General features: G+C 31.7%; 1 protein-coding gene and 1 long non-coding RNA gene across 3 annotated transcripts; one reads left to right on the top strand and one right to left on the bottom strand.

Annotated features, from left to right (window-relative positions):
* Positions 1 to 1,134: 1,134 nt before the first annotated feature.
* LOC148599751 (uncharacterized) lies at positions 1,135 to 3,573 on the bottom strand. The gene is made up of 3 exons (XR_015918218.1): positions 3,377 to 3,573; positions 1,966 to 2,057; positions 1,135 to 1,385 (listed from the first exon to the last, which is right to left on the bottom strand). It is a non-coding gene; the product is annotated as an uncharacterized LOC148599751 (long non-coding RNA).
* A 399-nt stretch (positions 3,574 to 3,972) lies between these two features.
* Positions 3,973 to 15,857, top strand: LOC148599752 (uncharacterized). Of its 2 annotated transcripts, none has more exons than XM_088559478.1 (2): positions 3,973 to 4,290; positions 9,487 to 15,857. In XM_088559478.1, the coding sequence occupies exon 2, from the start codon at positions 9,491 to 9,493 to the stop codon at positions 10,982 to 10,984; it is 1,494 nt and encodes a 497-aa protein (XP_088415604.1). In that variant the 5' UTR covers positions 3,973 to 4,290; positions 9,487 to 9,490; the 3' UTR covers positions 10,985 to 15,857. The 2 variants fall into 2 exon arrangements, with proteins under 2 accessions (XP_088415604.1, XP_088415605.1); XM_088559479.1 differs by lacking the exon at positions 3,973 to 4,290 and adding an exon at positions 7,651 to 7,748.
* Positions 15,858 to 18,958: the final 3,101 nt, after the last annotated feature.

Genomic DNA, 18,958 nt, shown 5'->3' on the forward strand with positions numbered 1-18,958 from the left:
GCGTCTTTGTGTGTTTTCTCCTTTTTGCCATATATATATAGCATTTTTCATTATATGAATGCATGTAGTAGAACACAAGGCAGAATTATCTCCAATCTGGGGAAGCAAACCAAGTATTAAATTTGCTCTAAAATCAATATCTTACGTTCAATTTTAATAAATCTTGTATTGTTTGATGCCATACAAATAAAGCTTTCAAAAGATCACAAGACATACACCATTTAAAAGTCCCCTTTTCCTTAATGATTATGGCAAGTTTTTGGAAAACCCTACGTTTGAAAAAATAGGATTTTCACCATATTAACCAAACATTTCTTATTCTTGTGTAGGTTAAGGTTCACTGAGTAAGACAATGTAGTTTGTGTCAAGAAATTTAATTGTATAGTGCAAATAAGTCCTTAACAAACAAATTTTCTTTAGTTTCATAATTTCAAATGCAACGTCTTAGAAGATAGTCTTGTATCTTCTTGTGATATGTGCTATTCTAACCTCTTTTAAGTAAAAATGTTACTTCTTTAGCTTAAAATAAATAAATTGGATAACCGAAGAAATTTTTACAGTGAAAATAAGTATTGCAATGCAGATAAAAAAGTCAAAGTTTTCCTTTCCTCTTCCGTCTACACCAGACTTTTTATTTTTTTTTTATGTTTCGAGAAAAGCAGAGGATGCTTACCCTACCAGTGCACCAGGTCCATGCTCCAAGTTTTTAGTGGAGTCCGAGTTGCTCATTTGCTTTTGTTACTTTGTTAACCCGTAGCGGGAGATTCCGACTTTACTCAGAATTCCGAGCTTTAATTTTGGAATTCCCAATGTATTATTCAAAAATCTGTACTTAATTTCGGAAATAGTTTGGAAAGTGAGGACTTAAGCATTTTTTCACTCAGAAAGTGTTTGGAAAATATGGACTTAGAATTTTTTTCACTCGGAAAATGTTCGGAAAGTATGGACTTGGAATTTTTTTCAATCGGAAAATATTCAGAAAGTAGGAACTTAGAAATTTTTTCACAAGGAAAACAATCGGAAAGTTGGACTTAAGAATCTTTTTTTCCAATTAAAGTATAATAGAAAAGCTGGATTTAGAATGTTTCCTCTAAAATGGTTTAAACAAGACTCCATATATCAAATTGTACAGTATAATTTGTACAGTTTATTGCAATAGAAACATAGCATGTATAATGGTTTGAAAAAAATTCTACATTTATGCTCAAGGGTCTCAACTAATACAATTTCAAAGGTTCTCAATTATAGCACTATACTACAGTACATGTATCTGCATTTGTGTTTTAGGTCACAGTACTAAGCTTAAAACACATGAAGTAGCATCCACATTATACAAGGACAATAATCTGGTTTCAATTCTTCTGACAAAACTGTAAACGACTCATCTGAAATCAAAAATTAGACTAGATATACAATGTACCCTTGTTTAAGTCCTGATTGCCCAGTGATACATGAATGATAATGTACATGTACATAGGTAGTATTATAAAAATCATTTTAAATTTAATATATTGACTGATTACATAAAGAAAGTTATTTTTCATCTTTTTTTTCTACATGTGTATGACAGTGACATCACAAACTTATTAAATGCTAACTTATTGTATTTTGAAGTTATAAGGATGTAATACTCTTTTAGTTTACACAACCTCAAAACCAGTTGTGTGCATCACATAATTGAGGATATTACTGCACAGACAGGCATTCCTGAATTACTACCATTTTATTTAAATTTGCACACTTTACCTTAAGGGTAATTAAAGAAATATTCAGTATTGTATACCCATCACAATCCAGAATTTACATGGGAAAATGCCAACATCTTTCTTTAGAATGCATGAAATATATACCACACATATGTACGTTACCACTTCCATAATTAGTTAACCTGTTTTGATAATGACCAGTATTATTTAAATAATCTAATTAATTTAGCACACTGGACAATAACAGTCTGCAACTCACCATTGATTATCTTTGTTAGTACAATTATACTCTTAAAAGCTCAATGTGTACTAGTAAAAGAATCATCATTTCTGTATACTGCAACCCATACCCTTAAAAAGAATGAATGTATGAAATTAAATTGTTGGTTTTCAGTATGTAATGAAGTACTGAGAAACTGCCATTCAGTATTTGATTGTCATGGAGAATTTGTTGAGAAATTTACGTTACTTAAATTACAAATCACCAATTTAATATTTCAGAAGCCAAAATGCATTTGTCCATAATAATCAATGATTAACAAGCGCCGCGAGCTCTACGGTTATTACATGTACTTTCTAAATTTCCCTTAAGGTTCCCCAATACACTAACGAAAAAAAAAGTCATGTCCCGGAAGTAATAAAAAGTGAATGTCCTTACGGCGAAAATACGTCATTTCCTTCAATCAAACAAATTAGAAAATATGGGTTAAGATTACGTTTCAGTAGAAATAAATTCATCTTTTCTGATAGTTTTCAAGTTTTTTTCTAATTTGTTTTCATTTTTTAAAGAAGTGAATGGTATTTTTATAAAAACTTCTGGAAACACATGGATGTACGTGCATGTATTTCCACTGTTGTTGTTGTCAAGAACCTAACCCGCCTCTGTAAAAATATAATTCCGATTATATTATCAAAATCGCAGCATAGCTTTTCCAAGATAGGAAAGGCAATAATTTTCTGTTTGGAATTTGCAGCTGTCATCTGAACTTTATGTCAAATGTAAAATATTCCCACTATCCGTGGAGAACTGTAATATTTTCGGCATCTGTACAGATTGAAACTAAAATTGATGTTGCTAGAGATGCCCTTAAGGGATAAAAAATGTAAAGTATTGCAAAGTGCTGTACAGTTATTGACCATTTTGAGAGTGAGAGGAAAGGGGGGTATGGGGTTTGATTTTTTTTTTTTGGGGGGGGGATGTTCAAGTTATTCATTTATTGAAAAACAATTCCCCATATATTCACAAGGCATATAATATTTTTAATAGAAATATTGATTTTGCTCACTGCTTAAATGTTTATAAAAATACTGAACTTGCGCAGCAAAAAATTTCATCCGGGTCGACCCCCTCCCCCCCCCCAAATCATTGTAATGTCCTTTAATATTTTTTTACGAATCTCGCACAGACGGTACATATATGGTAAAGCTCATGGTGCTCGCTGGTTTAGGCAATGCCTACCGAATATTAGTATTTGAATTTGTGAAAAACTTCATGAACTTGACGAAGTTCGGGCGTGCTATAAATTAACCTGTGACCGTGTACACAGTACAGTAACCGAGTGTGGTTTTAATTTGTTGACACCTCCGTCAAAACTCCGCTTCATGCATTATGGTAATATTGTATATTTCTCTTCTTGGTATATAACTTCGCTTCTTCGACGGATACCTACCAAGATATCATTGTTTTCTCGTTGCACTTCGATTTCAAGCATTCCGCTGTTGATCGTATTTACATACGGGCATTTTCGAGATACGACGAAAATCGTAAATTTAAAATGAAACTGAATTTAAATAGTTTGAAAAGAGTATTTCTTTGAATGATTTAATTAAAAAACGTGATTTTAAGAAATTATTTCTCAAGTGAAGTATAAAATAAAAAAAATATCATTTTATTGTCGACGAAGTCCTTTATGTAGCTCGATTTTGATTGGCAGATATTTCCGGTCCTACTTAAATACGACTGCATACGCCTGTCAGGTTAAAATACGCCTGTGGGAGAAAAGCATACTTCTGTAGCATTAATATTGTGTTTTCTGTGGAAATAATATTATATTGGCTTGGTAAGATGTATTTTGTTCAAATAAATTATCTTTCAGCAAATTATTTGTTGATGGGATGTAGAACTAGCCGATGTAAATAACAATCTGACAGGCGTTCGACATTCGTGATTGCGGATGTGTAATTGTGTATTGAAATAAAACATGTGGACATGTGGTTTACAAAGTTGACAAAAACAAGCCGCCATGATACATGTATAATGCACACACTTCGATCATTTGAACTAGGGAAAAAAGTCGAGAAATATATGATGATAAAAGTCGACATGTTTGTTTATAAAACAACATTCTGACCTTTGAAATGTCGATAAGACAAGTTTTAACCAATTATTCTGACTTATTTTGAAAAAAAAAAACCAACTAGGAATCGGGTGTACCCTATGAGCTTCCATAGCTAATCGTGTGTAATATGTGGTTATACCAGGAAGTAAAAAGATAACATTCCGTACTAAACCAACAGGGCGTTTTCCTCTCTGACGTTCAAATAAGTTAACTTCGTGCTAATTGGGAATACTGACCAGTAAAGAGTAAGATTTACTTTTCCATTCAACTTTTACTTTAGTTCATTGTACCATTTTTATCTATTGTCCGTGCTTTATTATTTCATAATGGTTGATAAATATGTCAAGGGTCAAACTTTAAGACTAAGACTAGTCTGTTTTTTGTTTGTTTGTTTGTTTGGTTTTTTTTTTTGAAATATCAAAATAGGATGAGGTCTGCCTCAATACAATGTACACAAATCCATATATAACAAGTATTAATACATGTATATTCAAGTACCAATCCACGTAGAATTCAGACACTGCCAATGGTAGAGGTGATTCATGCTGTAGAATGAAAGTACTCATTTACTGAATCAATTTATATCAATCGTTTTAGCGCCTCAAATATTCGTCGTATTCCAAAAATATGGAATAAAAGGAAAGTACGGGAATCGAATTCAAACGTATCTTAACATAAGCTTATTATAAGCTTATTATTATAAATGGTTAATATCAAACTCATCGTTTTATTTTTCTTAAATTCACCATTCTGATTATGAAGGACATTTAAAAGCACACACACACCAAAATACATTATAATGCATCATAGTAGCGTGCCAGTTTGCGTACTGTTCGGGTTCGATATATGTTTACATGGAACACGCCGATATAGCCCATAATTGAACTACTAACTACTAGTTGACCATTCCCAGTTTTTAAATTTTCAGGTCGAAATTCAGTTTATCGACCACCAGGTCAAAACTGTCTGTTAAATAATTCAAATTTCAGGAGGTAGACATAGGGTAAAAGACATAACTCTTACAAATCATTATAACGTTTGTATTCAGCATTTGACATCAATCTGATGTAAGCATCAAGTAACTTGGACTGGTTTCATTATGTTTCAAATGAAAGCGTTATATGCTTTGGTGAAATCGAATATGATGTAACCATATCACTGATTTCAAGAGGCGTCCCTTACCCCAGCTCTACCTCCTTAAGCCACAAATCATTGAAATAAATCATATCCTTAGAAACGTGTTACACTCAACTTATCTTCATTTCTCAGTTGATAAGGTTCATAGCTCAAGTGCTAAAAGTTGTTTCATAGACACCTATGTGTCATGTGAAAGCGCTTAGTTTTTGGGCACCTAGTCCAGAGACACCTACATTAACATAAACGATAAAGTATTATAATACTATCACAGGGGCTTGGTCCTACTCCCAAATATGCACTCCGAATAGTATATAACAAGAAAACGGGAATCCCAGATTTTGGGGTAACTCGCTTATACTCAACCACCCCCCACCCCGAATAAAATCAAATATATTTATTACTTATTACTGCCTTGCAAACAACCTAATAAATAAACACAGGTATCACCACCAAATACTTCTTAATATATAGAGTCGGGCTGCATATTTGATAGTGGGAGCAAGCCCCTGTGATATAATTTCACCAATCATGGCCAAAATAGCAAAATAGAATGATTAATATTGCAAGAAGCAATAATACTAGACCAAAAATGGCACAATTCCCAAGAAGTGCATTATCGAAATTCATATGCCATCGTCTATGCAAAGTTTCATTTGTATTTGCCATCTCGTAGCTTCCGTTGTCATGAGGCGGTAACCGTAATAAAAATATATTTATGATACAGTGGATGATACGTCAGGATGGTTTTGGGGGTTATGGTACCTTTTTGTAACAAAAATGGTCAAACGATGAGCGGCAAATAAAAGCATAGCATCCCTTTCTTTATAATGTTTCTTGACTGGAACCACTGCCTCAAGGCCTGCGTAAGACAGTTTTCCCAATTAGTACTCGGCATTCCTTTTATTATTCCTTTTCTATGATTGAAGACTATTTACAATCTCGCTGGGTTTTCATTTCTATTTAAACATCAAATGGTTTATTATGCGTTTAAAAATGAATAGGTAACTTGAATATATTCGTATGTAGTTCCCTTTTACCTTTAAATGTGGCTATTGTTAACTTATTCATTATTCTTATGTACGTTTAACTGAGCCACTTCACAACGTATATTATTTTCAAATAGTTTTTCCTTCCAACCCAAAACACAATAATTGTTTTAACGAAGCGTCAGCGACCTATATACATGTATGTAGAATGTAAGACAAGAACTATGAATGGCTAAAATATTCTGACGGAAGTAGACGATTGCACAAGTGCTCCGTCCATCATTGGCATAGCCTAAAATCCTATTAATTATAATGATTATTGGGACATGTTTCAGTTTCTATATTAAATTAATGGATCTGGTTTGATTGGTTCTGTTATGTTTCATTTCTTTCGATTTCGTTCTTCGTTTCGTTTGATGTTATATTGAGTTTGTTTCGGTCTCTACAGGTACTTCTGATACTCTGTATTATGATTGAACCAGGAAGCTTTAACACAAACTGCAACAAGTAGCTATCTTACCGAGACTCAATGTCACATTGTTTAGCAAACTATAACAAAATGTTTCCTATAGAAATTTATAGTTAATTAGTGACAAGAGGTGTCAAGTGGGGACAAGAAAGGTCAAGAATTCGAGAAATTAAAGCGACATTTTTTTTCATTTAAAGGCAAAATAAAGTAACATAGGACAAAAATGAGATAATTATTGAAAAAAAATGAGTTAATTATTTTTAGGAAAATTTAGAAAAAAAACGGAAGTCAACTGATACAAATTTAAAATAAAAAAAAATCTTTTCTCAATTTGACCAATGAACAGTTTGAATAAATTAGATACTACAATTCATAAAGAAACTATATCTATATATATTAGATTTGATTTGATGTATTTTCAAATTGAGTATGGAAACATGTTTTATGTGAAATAACAAACAGGAAATTATTTGGAAACAATATTCAATGGTATGATTAAAGGAAAAGGTGATTTTTTTTCTTTAATGGAAGAAAAACATAGCAAAATGCATTGTTATAAAGGAAATTAGTTCAAAATATATGACAAAATGGGTTATTATCTAGAGAGATACGAAAACTGCGAAAATAATACCAAGTTGGGCAATATGCCTTATTCTAAAAAATGAGAGAATTGAATCTTTATAACATATTTTGAAGTCAGTTTTCCGGTTACTTTATTGATTTATCTCTTTCTTTTTTATTATTTTTCTTTAATGAAAAAAATCTTCCTGATACTAATATCATTTTGGAAATATTTCAAACAACCTTTTTATCTTCAATTTTTTACCTGAAAAATATTCTTTTCTTGGTTTTTAAAAACAATATTTTCCTATTTTTTTTTTTTTTTGCTTTAAATCAAACACATAAATAAACAATTGTATGTCTCTTTTTAAATAAAAAACAAACATTTCTTTGCGCTATTCCACTTGTTGTTTCTTGTCGCTTTTTGTCACTTCTTGTCGCCTATTAGTGAGACCCGCAGACTTACGTCATCATTGAAACAGAGACTCCGCGTCTGTTTGAAAAAAGCATGACCACCGCTAATTTAAATTCCTGACGGTGTTGCATGTCTGTAAGTCATACAAACATATTGTCCCTCAATAACTGTGTTGATTTTCAAACTTGATATTTACGGTTGTGCCAAATTAAGACATGACAGTAATTCCTTTTGTGATTCGGTGCAGGAGATATATTTTTGTTTTGACCACCACCGATCCCGAAAGGGATGACACACGCAAGTACTTAAATTTGAGATTTCAGAGGTTTAACCTTACTCCTACAACGTTAGAAGTTGGAATTCCGTTCCCCCATACCCCAACTCTTGGGATGGCACCAAGTCAGAAAATAGCTTGCCAACTCCAGCATTGCTGGAGTAGGTTTAACCTTTGTAATCGCAACTTTGGATTTTTTTAACGGAAAACAAGGGCTTAATATACATGTACGCACAGTCGTTTGAATATAAGTGACAAATAGCAAAAAAAAGAGTCAAATATTACTATTTGTCGCTACAATTCAAACGACTGATGAACGTATCTGCTAAGTCAGGTCGAGGCTTAGTATTTAGACCACTGCGCTCCATGAGGGTTAACTCACTGTATGAATAGTAATCAAGGAAACCAAGGTTCTAGCAGAAATCAATAGAAAGTAATCCAGTGAGAAAGATAATACATAGAAAACAGGCATAAAAAAAGAACATGAAGTACATGTAACTAAAATAATACATACAAAGTAGGTTAAGTGTCCTCTGCTTTTCTAGAAACACCGACCGAGTTGCTCATAAAAAGGGTAGTTGAAAATTGAAAGGTTTATATAACTTAAAATTGTAATAAGCTGAATCCACCACTGTTAAAAGAAAAAAATATCCTCAGTGCCAAATCACAAAATAATAGTTCAAGCTATGTTTCGCAGCACAGCTGTATGTAACTGATTTTAACCTGTATGAAAGGTCTAAACTCATTCAAAAGTCAATAAAAATACATTTTGTAACAAGCCTTATCCATTTTTGGATTCGACCCTGGAGAAATTTTTTTGCTTTGACCACCACCGTCAAAACAAAAAAATAGAACCAATGCCAAATCCCAAAAAGAGATTATACTATAGTCGGCGTCACATAAATAACATACTGTTAAAATTTGAATAAAAATATTTTCTACGACTTTATTGACACCTACCGTCGTTTAAATTGTCTTAAATGACTTGCTCATTCGTTTAGCCAAACGGCTTCTCCCTAAACATGGAATCGTTAAATTCCGGTCAGATTTTAATTCTAGGTGGCAATATTTACATTGTAAAAAGTCGGCCATGTTTACAGTGATCGGGTTGCTAGGAGATGTTGTTTACGTTTAAATGGTTTGTCCAAAAACCGAAGAACCCAGAATGCAATTCGGCGTTATTTCGGATATCTCGGATTTATTTTACGCGAACAACGTATAATACCGAGAAGTTGATCAAGCAGACGATTGTCACCGGAGTTCGACGGGAACTTACGCACTTCTGTTTGTAAACAAATTGTCCCGTAAAAACCAACATGGCGGATATTAGTATGGGATTTTCCCGTAAGGATTTGTTACGCATGATTTAAGCTAATAAGCGACTTGTTTTTGAGAAGCTGTTTGGCTAAACGAATGAGCAAGTCATTTAAGACAATTTAAACGATGGTTGGTGTCAATAAAGTCGTAGAAAATATTTTTATTCAAATTTTAACAGTATGTTATTTATGTGACGCCGAGTATAAGCTATATATAATTGATTTTAAGAGAATTGTCTCCTGGACTAAAATTAAAATTCATAGTTTTCTCTTTATATTGCAGAAAAATGGCATCATTCATCAACAAAAAAATTCAACTCGACTGTGAAGAACACAAGCAAAGATATCAATATTACTGTAGATCTCATGACTCTGTTATTTGTCAAAAATGTCGACTGGAGTCCCATAAAAAGTGTAAAGACACTTTAGATATAGAAGATGTCATCTGTAAAGTAAAATCATCTGCAGTTTTCGAGGATTTGTGGACCAATATAAAAACAAATCATGAAGCTGTCTTGAATGCAATCATTGATAGGGAAGAAAATGTGAAAAAACTACAGAAAAAGAAGGAAAAACTATCAACTGAGGTGAAAAAAAAAACAAAAAATCTTATTGATCAAATTAAGAAACTAGAAAACAAAACACTATCAGAGTTAGAGTCAGTTGTAAATGAAAATATAAATGAAGTCAAAGCCACCACAAAAATCCTGGAATCAAATAAAAGAAAACTTGGTGAATTATTGGAACAGGAGGAACTCATTAAGAAACAGGCATCAAATTTCGAAACATTCATTGCAACAAAACAAATGGAGAGAGAAGTTGAAGAATCAGAAGAAATCTTACACAAATTATATGAAAAAGGAGCCATGGATAATACAGTCATAGAAATGAATGAAAACATCACAGCAGACGACACAATTTTTGGAATAAAAACTCTGTGTGACATTAAAGTATCAAAAGAAAAAAATACAACATCCATAGACATAAACAAACCAAACATGGGTCAGGCAGAGGTGAAGACAAGATTCCCCAGACAACTGACACTTAAACAACAGTTTACAGCACGTCAAGGTGGGTGTCGTGGTTGTTGTACGCTGCCTAATGGACTCCTGGTGTTGACTGATGGGTCCAATGGTGTAGTAAACATACTACACAGTAATGGTCAACACAAATCATCAGTCAGATTTAATGGAGGATGTGATGTAACAGTCATCAATGAGAACCATGTTGCTGTTTCTAATCCTCGCCATGAAACAATCTCCATCATAGATGTAGACAGGAGTAAAATCATTAAAACACTTCAGATAAAGAGTGAAGTCAGAGGAATTACACATAGTGATGGACATTTATACTTCTGTGTACATCAGGTAGGAATCCGAAAAATTAATATAGATACAGAAAAAATAGACAAACTCCATGATGACCAGACTGTTAATGTTGATTCATATATAGACACAGATGGCAACAGAATATGTTATACCTGTCCTAGCTACAACACAGTTACTGTCTTAGATTCTGACCTCAGAGTTATCTTCACATTCAAGGATCACAATACAATGTCATGTCCTCTTGGAATATCAATGGATGAACACCAGAATATTTTTGTGTGTAATTATAACAATAATTTATTACTAATTTCAAGGGATGGAGATAAACATGAAGTTGTAGCCGGTAGAGATGATGGGTTGTGGCGCCCGTGGTGTGTACATTATGATAAAGTGACTCATCATCTCACTGTTGTTGATGGGAATAAGGTGGTCAGGATATTTTCTGTATATTGACTTTTGATGGAGAACCAACACTGAGATAAACAAATTATTGAGATTAATTCGATTTCAAGGTAAGAAAACATGTTTTATTTTTTATATGTATACTCGAATTCACCTCAGCCTGTTTGCAGATTTTTAATTATCTTTTAAATTACTCATAAGTTCCTTTAAAAAAGTTGGCATTTAATTCATGTCGTTCTGTACTACAACTTTCATACAATTATTTCTCGTTCTTATCTCCGAGATCGAAATATTTCCATATTTATTTTTTATGAGAATTTTGCACTCAGCGTATTGTCTATCAGCCATCTTGTTTCTATGGATGTTTTGAAATGTTCCCTATAATCTCACAATTGAAGAGCTGAAATACCATGATTTCCCGCCATATTTCTGGTTCCCTGCCAATTGAATACTATATGTGGTGAGTTTAATATTAGGTACCAGTTGTAACATTTTCATTCGGGACTTCGGTTTTTCTTTCATTAAATGTAAATAGCAGAAATATGACGGGAAATCATGATATTTCAGCTCTTCAATTGTTAGATAATATGGATGGCGGATAAACAATACCTTCAGTGCAAAATTCTCATAAAAAATAAATATTTTTTTACATGTAGGGTTTGTTTTTCTAAAGTAATTTTAATAATATCAGACATTTCCACCTTTTTCTTAATTGTCATACATAAATAAACATATATTTGTTCATATGATAATTAACTTGATAAAAAGAAAAGATACATGATTTAATTTTGGACTTCTTTTTCAAAAATCTTAACAATATTTGACAGAACTTTCTACTTTAGTAGTTTTATCTTGGCATAAGATTTACAAAAATATGATAATTATTAACTTATTAAAAAATGTTTCAAATAGTACAGAAATTTCATATTGAGTACAGTGTAATATAAATTTAATTTATATTTTTTATCAATCAGAGTTGGCCTTCATCAAGATTGTCAAATACATGTACATGTATCTACATGTATATGTGTCATCATTGAAAATAATGTTTGCCTTTTGTTGTATATATTTGCATTGTCATGTTTCTAAATAAATGAAATTTTCTCCTTTGAAAACTGAAAATAATTAAAATCAAAAATTTTAATACTAGTATTACTTTGTGTAAATATCTAACACCATACATGTACCACATCAAGATATGAATGTGGTAAAAGATAAGTACATGTACATGTATTAGTGATTTATTCATACCCAGTATTTACATGTAGGCCTTTAAAAATAAATTTCTTTAAAACAATGATTTGAATTAATTTCATAGAATTTTTTTGGCAACATGTGATATCCTTACAAGTCTTCATTGCTTCAACTAAAATGAACATATTTTTTTTAAAAGGTTGATTTATTTCATAACTTTTATTGTGTTTTTTCTTGAAATATTAATTACATGTATATTATTGAAAGATACTACTAAGGACATTAAATTAACCACAACAGTGATTACATGTACTTGCAAATGCAATGATAAATAGAAATATCTTCAATTTATAGATTCACATTAGGTACATGTACAGCTACATGTATAAAATGTTGATTTTTAAGTCAGTTGTTGTAAATATATATGTACATGTATGTGTATTTGATTTTATATATTTAGCACTAACAGGGGTGGATGGAGAAATTATGAAAAAGGGGAGGGGTGCCAGGTTATTATTTGCTCATTAAGGTCCATAGATTGCAAAAATGAAAAATTATGAAAAAGGGGGATTACACTCTGAACCTGCCACTGTAATTATGTTAACACCTATACCTGTATTTTATAATTGGTTCAAATCTAATGTATGATTCATGTGAGGAACAATGCCAGTTTGTATTTTTATGACTAATAAGATTATAACATGTACATGTACATGTAGTTTGAATGGTGCATTTATAATGATTTAGTGTTTTTTTTCTCTTGATGGACTAAAACAATATTAATTTATTAAACAAATTCAGATTTAAAAATAAATAAAATATGTTTAATCTATAATGATTTAATTTATCAGAAATTTTTCTCTTTTTTTTTTCTAAGAAACATGTTTTAATTTACTGACTTAATTATCTTTAATACATTTTTACATTTTTATTTACATAAATGTAATACATTTTGTAATTAACTTAATAAAAAATCTTTAAAAGAAATGATACTAAATTTGTTTATTTAGTAAAATAATTGATTTTTTGGAAATTATTTTATATTTCTTTATTAATAAGTCTTGGTCTTCATCAGGTTTTTTTTTTTTTTTTTTCAAATACATGTACATGTATCTAGATGTGTCATCAGTGAAAATCTGTTCACTTCATTGTTTTTATACATGTATATAGTTGTATTTATCATTTTCATGTTTCTATCTTTGATTTAGTCGTACTCAAACGATTTAAAAAATATTTATTTGTTATTTGTCATGAATATCATATACATGTATATTCTTTTAAAAGACTCTTTAAATAAAACAATGAACATTTTAGGCACTGTAAACAAATAGTTATAACTTATTGTAGTTATAAATATTATGAATGCATGTACATGTATGCATCCTTTTAATGACTCTTAAAAAACAATACTTTCAAATATTGAAATGAAGCTGTAAAAGAAGTAGTATGTAAAAACATGTATTCTACTTTATTTTTATTTTTATCCAGGATTTGAATTGTTATACAAGACATTTCACCTTCAACTTTGACAACTTGTGATATCCTTGTACATGTATATTCACATCAAATTTCATTTTAAAAAAATTAAATACATTTCTTCATGTACTGTACATTTATAAATCCTTCTGAAGTTACATGTATATTCATTTTTTTTCTTGAAATTTGAAATATTTTTGACTGAAAGTAAATATACTGGAAATCACATGTATTTTCACTAATTGTAAATGCATGGAGATTTCTTCAATACTTACCATTTGTACAGTACATCATCTATGTTTAAATGTAATTTTTATCAATATATAAATGTACATGGCATGAGTAGAATGCACATTTATTCATTTACAATATTTGTTTTTTTTTTGTTTATTTTGTTTGATAGTTTTTTTGTTTGTTTTGTTTTTTTGTGTATATGTATATGTTTCATTTTCGTGTGTATGTACTTACAGAGTTGGATTGAGAAATTTAAAAAAGGGGGGTCCCCAAAGGGCACTCAGGTCATTATTTGCTCATTGGATATTTTTAATGAAGATCACCCCATGAACCCCCTGGATACCCACTGTAAGTATGTTTACATCAATTATTCATAGTTCAATTTCACCAAACCAAAGTCTGACAATTGAATAGGAAATATCATGCGACTTGTTAAAAAGGTCAGTTAGGATTTTCCCTGAGATGAATAAACCCTGTTGTTATTTTAGAACTAATGAGGCCTAACCATATGGAATTACATGTACATGTACATTGAACAGTAGAATGATTTAAAATTTATCTTCTGAAACACTAAGAACAATATTCGTGTATCTACATGTAGATGGCCAAGGCATGGTGGAAGTTGGTTTTAAACACTTAGTGAATTTGGATTTTCCGATAATGGGCGAATCCAACATGTCATGATCAATATGGATATTAATGACAAACCTAATATTTAATGTCCATCAAAGAAGTGACACATTCCAATACATTCTGTGGAATATATATTCATCTTCAGGATGCTGTCAAGATGGATTCGTTCAAGAGGCTTTGTCGATTCACGGAGTCTTTAATTATGTGCTCTGCCAATATGGATTATTGCATGAAAGGCAGACTATTTGGATTCTTTTCTTTAAGACGGAATTATTTTCTCTAGTGAGAACTTTTGTTTATGTAGAACTAAGCTATGAAAGGTTTTTCATGTATTATACATTGTCTTGATTATTTGTTTGAACTTGCACTTCTGCATGTTGAAGAGTGAAGTTAATAACACTTATAAAATACATGTACATGCAGTGTTCATTTGTAATTATTCATCCAGTTGTAGATAATTCCAAATTTAAAAACATTATTGGTAATTGGCTAAATTGGAAAAATTGTTACGAGGCAAAACAAATATATGTCAATATTACTTGTTTTTTTTTATTTTAACACCACACCACAGTGCACTTAAAAAGCAAAGCATTTTGGTAAGGTGATTTATAATCTTAATGAAATGCACACAAAATGAACATTTCAAGGGCTGCTAATTCTGTCAAAAATTTATTGTTTCTTACATTCTCTTAAAAAAATTATTCTAAACAAATATATTGATGTAGAGATCAAAGTATAATCTTTTCAAATAAAGAAAGTATCCTTGAGTAAAATTATTTTTTCATATTTGTGGGCTATGGACATGCATTTTACCTGATTTAAAACTTATTTAATTATTTAGTTTCAATACAGATCCAGTCCAATAATATTAATTCTTAAGTACATTGTAATCCATTTTGCTTCCATGTCAATCCTGTCTATTATTCATCAAGTTTTTTTACATAGTGGGAACTTATGTTGTTGTTGTTTTTTTTTGTTTATTTTGTTTCATTTTTTTTTCTTTGATCTTTTTTGTATACTTTATTACAATATTTTAACAACATTTACCACTTAACTTTTTGGTAATTTTTTTAATGCTATAGAAGTTAAAGTTCTAAAGTTACTATTGCAATAACTTAATAATACATGTATGTCAATTTTGATCATGTGTAAATTAAATATGCTTTCAATTCAAAATTACTGTGAAACATTATCAAGCCATTGCAGTCCTCCATAATTAGTCTGATTTTATTCAACTTGAGAAGAGAAGAGTTATTGTTCCTGAATTGTTTAAAGTATCCAGAATTTTACTTCTAATCCAAGCACATTTGAGATTTTTTGTGTAAATTGTCTTGTAATAGTATTTAGACTGCTGGTGTAAAAAAAAATAAAACATATATTACGAAAATCTCTTTTTTGTTTGCCCTTAAGGGCTAGTTTTAATGTACTGGCCTGTCTCTGGTCATTTTCTGAAGATATTCCCATGATGGGGTTAATTTTGCGAATTTCAAACACAATGGTATGACGCCGTGTTATCTCTGCTTGGCTGTAACTCTAGTGTCCATGGAAGGGCTGTTAAAGTGTGATCTTGTTGATGTTTTGTCAAGATGTGTCCAATTTATCGCTACCATCTGATGATGATATGTTTCACGCCTTCCAGAAGGTATCTACTAAGGACATCCATGTTGGAGGCCTTATTTAAGAGGGTTCCTTTCGATTTCACTAGTAGTAATTAACATTTTAAACAAGAAAAGTTTGAAACAGATAATTAACTGCGGTGGAATAATGGTATCACGCTGTCGTCAGTTCGTCATTGTCGTCTGCCGTCGAATAATAGTATCATGATGTCGTCAGCTTCTTTATTTTCGTCTGTGGTGGAATAATGGTATCATGCTACAGTCGGTTTCATCATTGTTGACTGCGATGAAATAATTGTATCTCGCTTTCGTCAGTTTTGTCATTGTTGTCTGCGGTGGAATAATGGTATCATGCTATCGTCAGTTTCTTCATTGTTGACTGCGGTGGAATAATGGTATCATGCTGTCGTCAGTTTCGTTTTTGTTGCCTGCGATGAACGAATGGTATCATGCTGTTGTCATTGTCGTCTGCAGTGGAATAATGGTATCATGCTATCGTCATTGTCGTCTGCGGTGAAATAATGATATCATGCTATAGTCAGTATCGTCATTGTTGTCTGAGGTGGAATAACGGTATTACGCTGTCGTCAGTTTCGTCATTGTTGTCTGTGGTGGAATAATAGTACTACGCTCTCATCAGTGTCGTCAATGTCATCTGCGGTGGAGTAATGGTATCATGCTTGTCATCAGTTTATCCTTGTCGTCTGTAGTGGAATAATGGTATCGTGCTGTCTTCAGTTTCGTCATTGTTTTCTGTAGTGGAATAATGGTATCATGCTATAGTTAGTTTCCTTATGGTTGGCTGTGGTGAAATAATTGCAACATGCTGTCGTCAGTTTCATTATTGTTGTCTCCGATGGTATAATTGTATCATGCTTTCGTCAATTCATCATTGTCGTCTGTCGTCGATTAATGGGATCATGATGTCTTCAGTATCGTCATTGTCTACGACAATTTCCTTTTCGATGTACTCTGTCATTTTCGGATTTTGTATTTACTGTACTGGTTTCTTATCTAAAGGCTTTATTTGTTGTTTTATTAATTGATTGGTTTTTTATGGTATAACATCCTATTAATTCACCATTAAACAATCGCGGACACCAGCTTTTGTATCAATTACACAAGTACAGCCAGTGAAATAATGGTATCATGCTACAGTCAGTTTCGTCATTGTTGTCTGCGGTTGAATAATGGTATCATGCTATAGTTAGTTTCATCATTGTTGACTGCGGTGGAATAATGGTATCATGCTGTCGTCAGTTTTGTTATTGTTGTCTTTAGACATTTCATGTTAGTATACATTGAGTGTATCGATTTTCATGAAATTAAACCACTAAAGAAAGCATGGGATTGATTTTAGGGGTTTCAACTTGAACTGATTACGAATGAAGGATCAGAAACAAACATGTTCCTGTTTTGCAGACAATAGCTTGAGTAAAGATGAATGGATCTTATAAATGAACCTCTAGGTGACATACCTATCCTGGAAAGAAAGGCTTTGATTGATTGTTTATTGAGCAATAAAAGGCCAAACAGGGATTTTGTGGTCAAGTTCTTTTCCTGTGTAATTGCTATTAAAATTGAGATCTGTATCAAGCTTGGAAAGCGTGTAAAATTTTGGCCCAACTGTTCATGATTAGACCTATGCATTCTAATCAAGCATTGCCATGCGAAGCATTTCTTTGGCTTGATATGAAAGTAAGACACAGACCATTTTCTTTTTGAAGGGGGCTCGGATTTAATGTTGAGTTTTTGCTCAGACGCGAAAAGTATTTCTTTTTTTCAGCAGCAGCCGTAGTTAAAAATTGTATTTGAATATCTGTATTGTAAAGGGATGGTGGAAATATTAAACAGTATTATTTTTTTTTTCAATCAATGATTGAGCAAAATACTTTTGGCTAAAAATTTGGAGTAATCTTATTTTTTTCGTAACAAACCAAGTCTCCCCCTCAATACAAAAATGTTTTGTGCCTAACAATTGGTACAAGGAACAGATTAAAGGGAAATCTATTAGACTAAGAAGACAAAATTATCAAAATTAAAAAAAAAGGTGGAGTTCTAACCCTTATACCCCACATGGACCTATAGCACGTGAGCTGAGATAACCCCCTTGCATCCCCCACTAATCAACCAACCTATGATTTTCAGGTACCCTTATACCTCCCATTTCCGAATCTTTTTGTCGCCAGGAAATAAACTGAAGCATTTTTTTAAATATTTTTTTAGCTACTTTTTGTACCTCGTTCAGACAAAAATCTTTTTTTTTTATTCTGCGCACTTCTTCTTTCTTCGTTTTATGCTGCCTGTCATAATGAAGCGTGATTCTGCTATAAACACAGAGACAAGTCAAATGCAGTAACATAATAGAACACACCACATCATTTATCTGCTAGTCTTTTATAATTTTCTGTCCAAAAAAAGAAAAAATGATAAATGATCCATTACTGGTAAAAAAAAATGTATGTGATAAACAGAATATGTACAGCCATTTTAATATTGCCCTTGTTGTCAGCCATTGATTAATATCGTCTGTGACCCACCGATATCAAGATCTCGGGTTGAAAAAGAAGGGCAATTAACAAGGCCATGTTTTAATATTTGTAAATTTTCATTGTAAAGTAATAGGGAAATATTGATTCATAATTTTCTGTCAATGCTTGAGAAAAAAGAAGAGAAAATATGGCTAAAATTTGGAAAATTACTTTTCTCCAAATTATCCGACCCCATCCCCTTTTCCTATAGTATTAAAAAAGATTCAGTGCCTAACCTGGATACAGTGTTGGACTTAAATTTTCCTTGGGTTGTAAAAGAAGTCTTCAAATATTATCATTTTTAATATAAAAAGCGAATTTGAAAGAAGCTAAAAAATGGT

This window comes from Perna viridis, chromosome 13 (assembly GCF_037379345.1).
Source record: "Perna viridis isolate PV_CMFRI_1.1 ecotype Kerala chromosome 13, ASM3737934v1, whole genome shotgun sequence".
Taxonomy (NCBI): domain Eukaryota; kingdom Metazoa; phylum Mollusca; class Bivalvia; order Mytilida; family Mytilidae; genus Perna; species Perna viridis.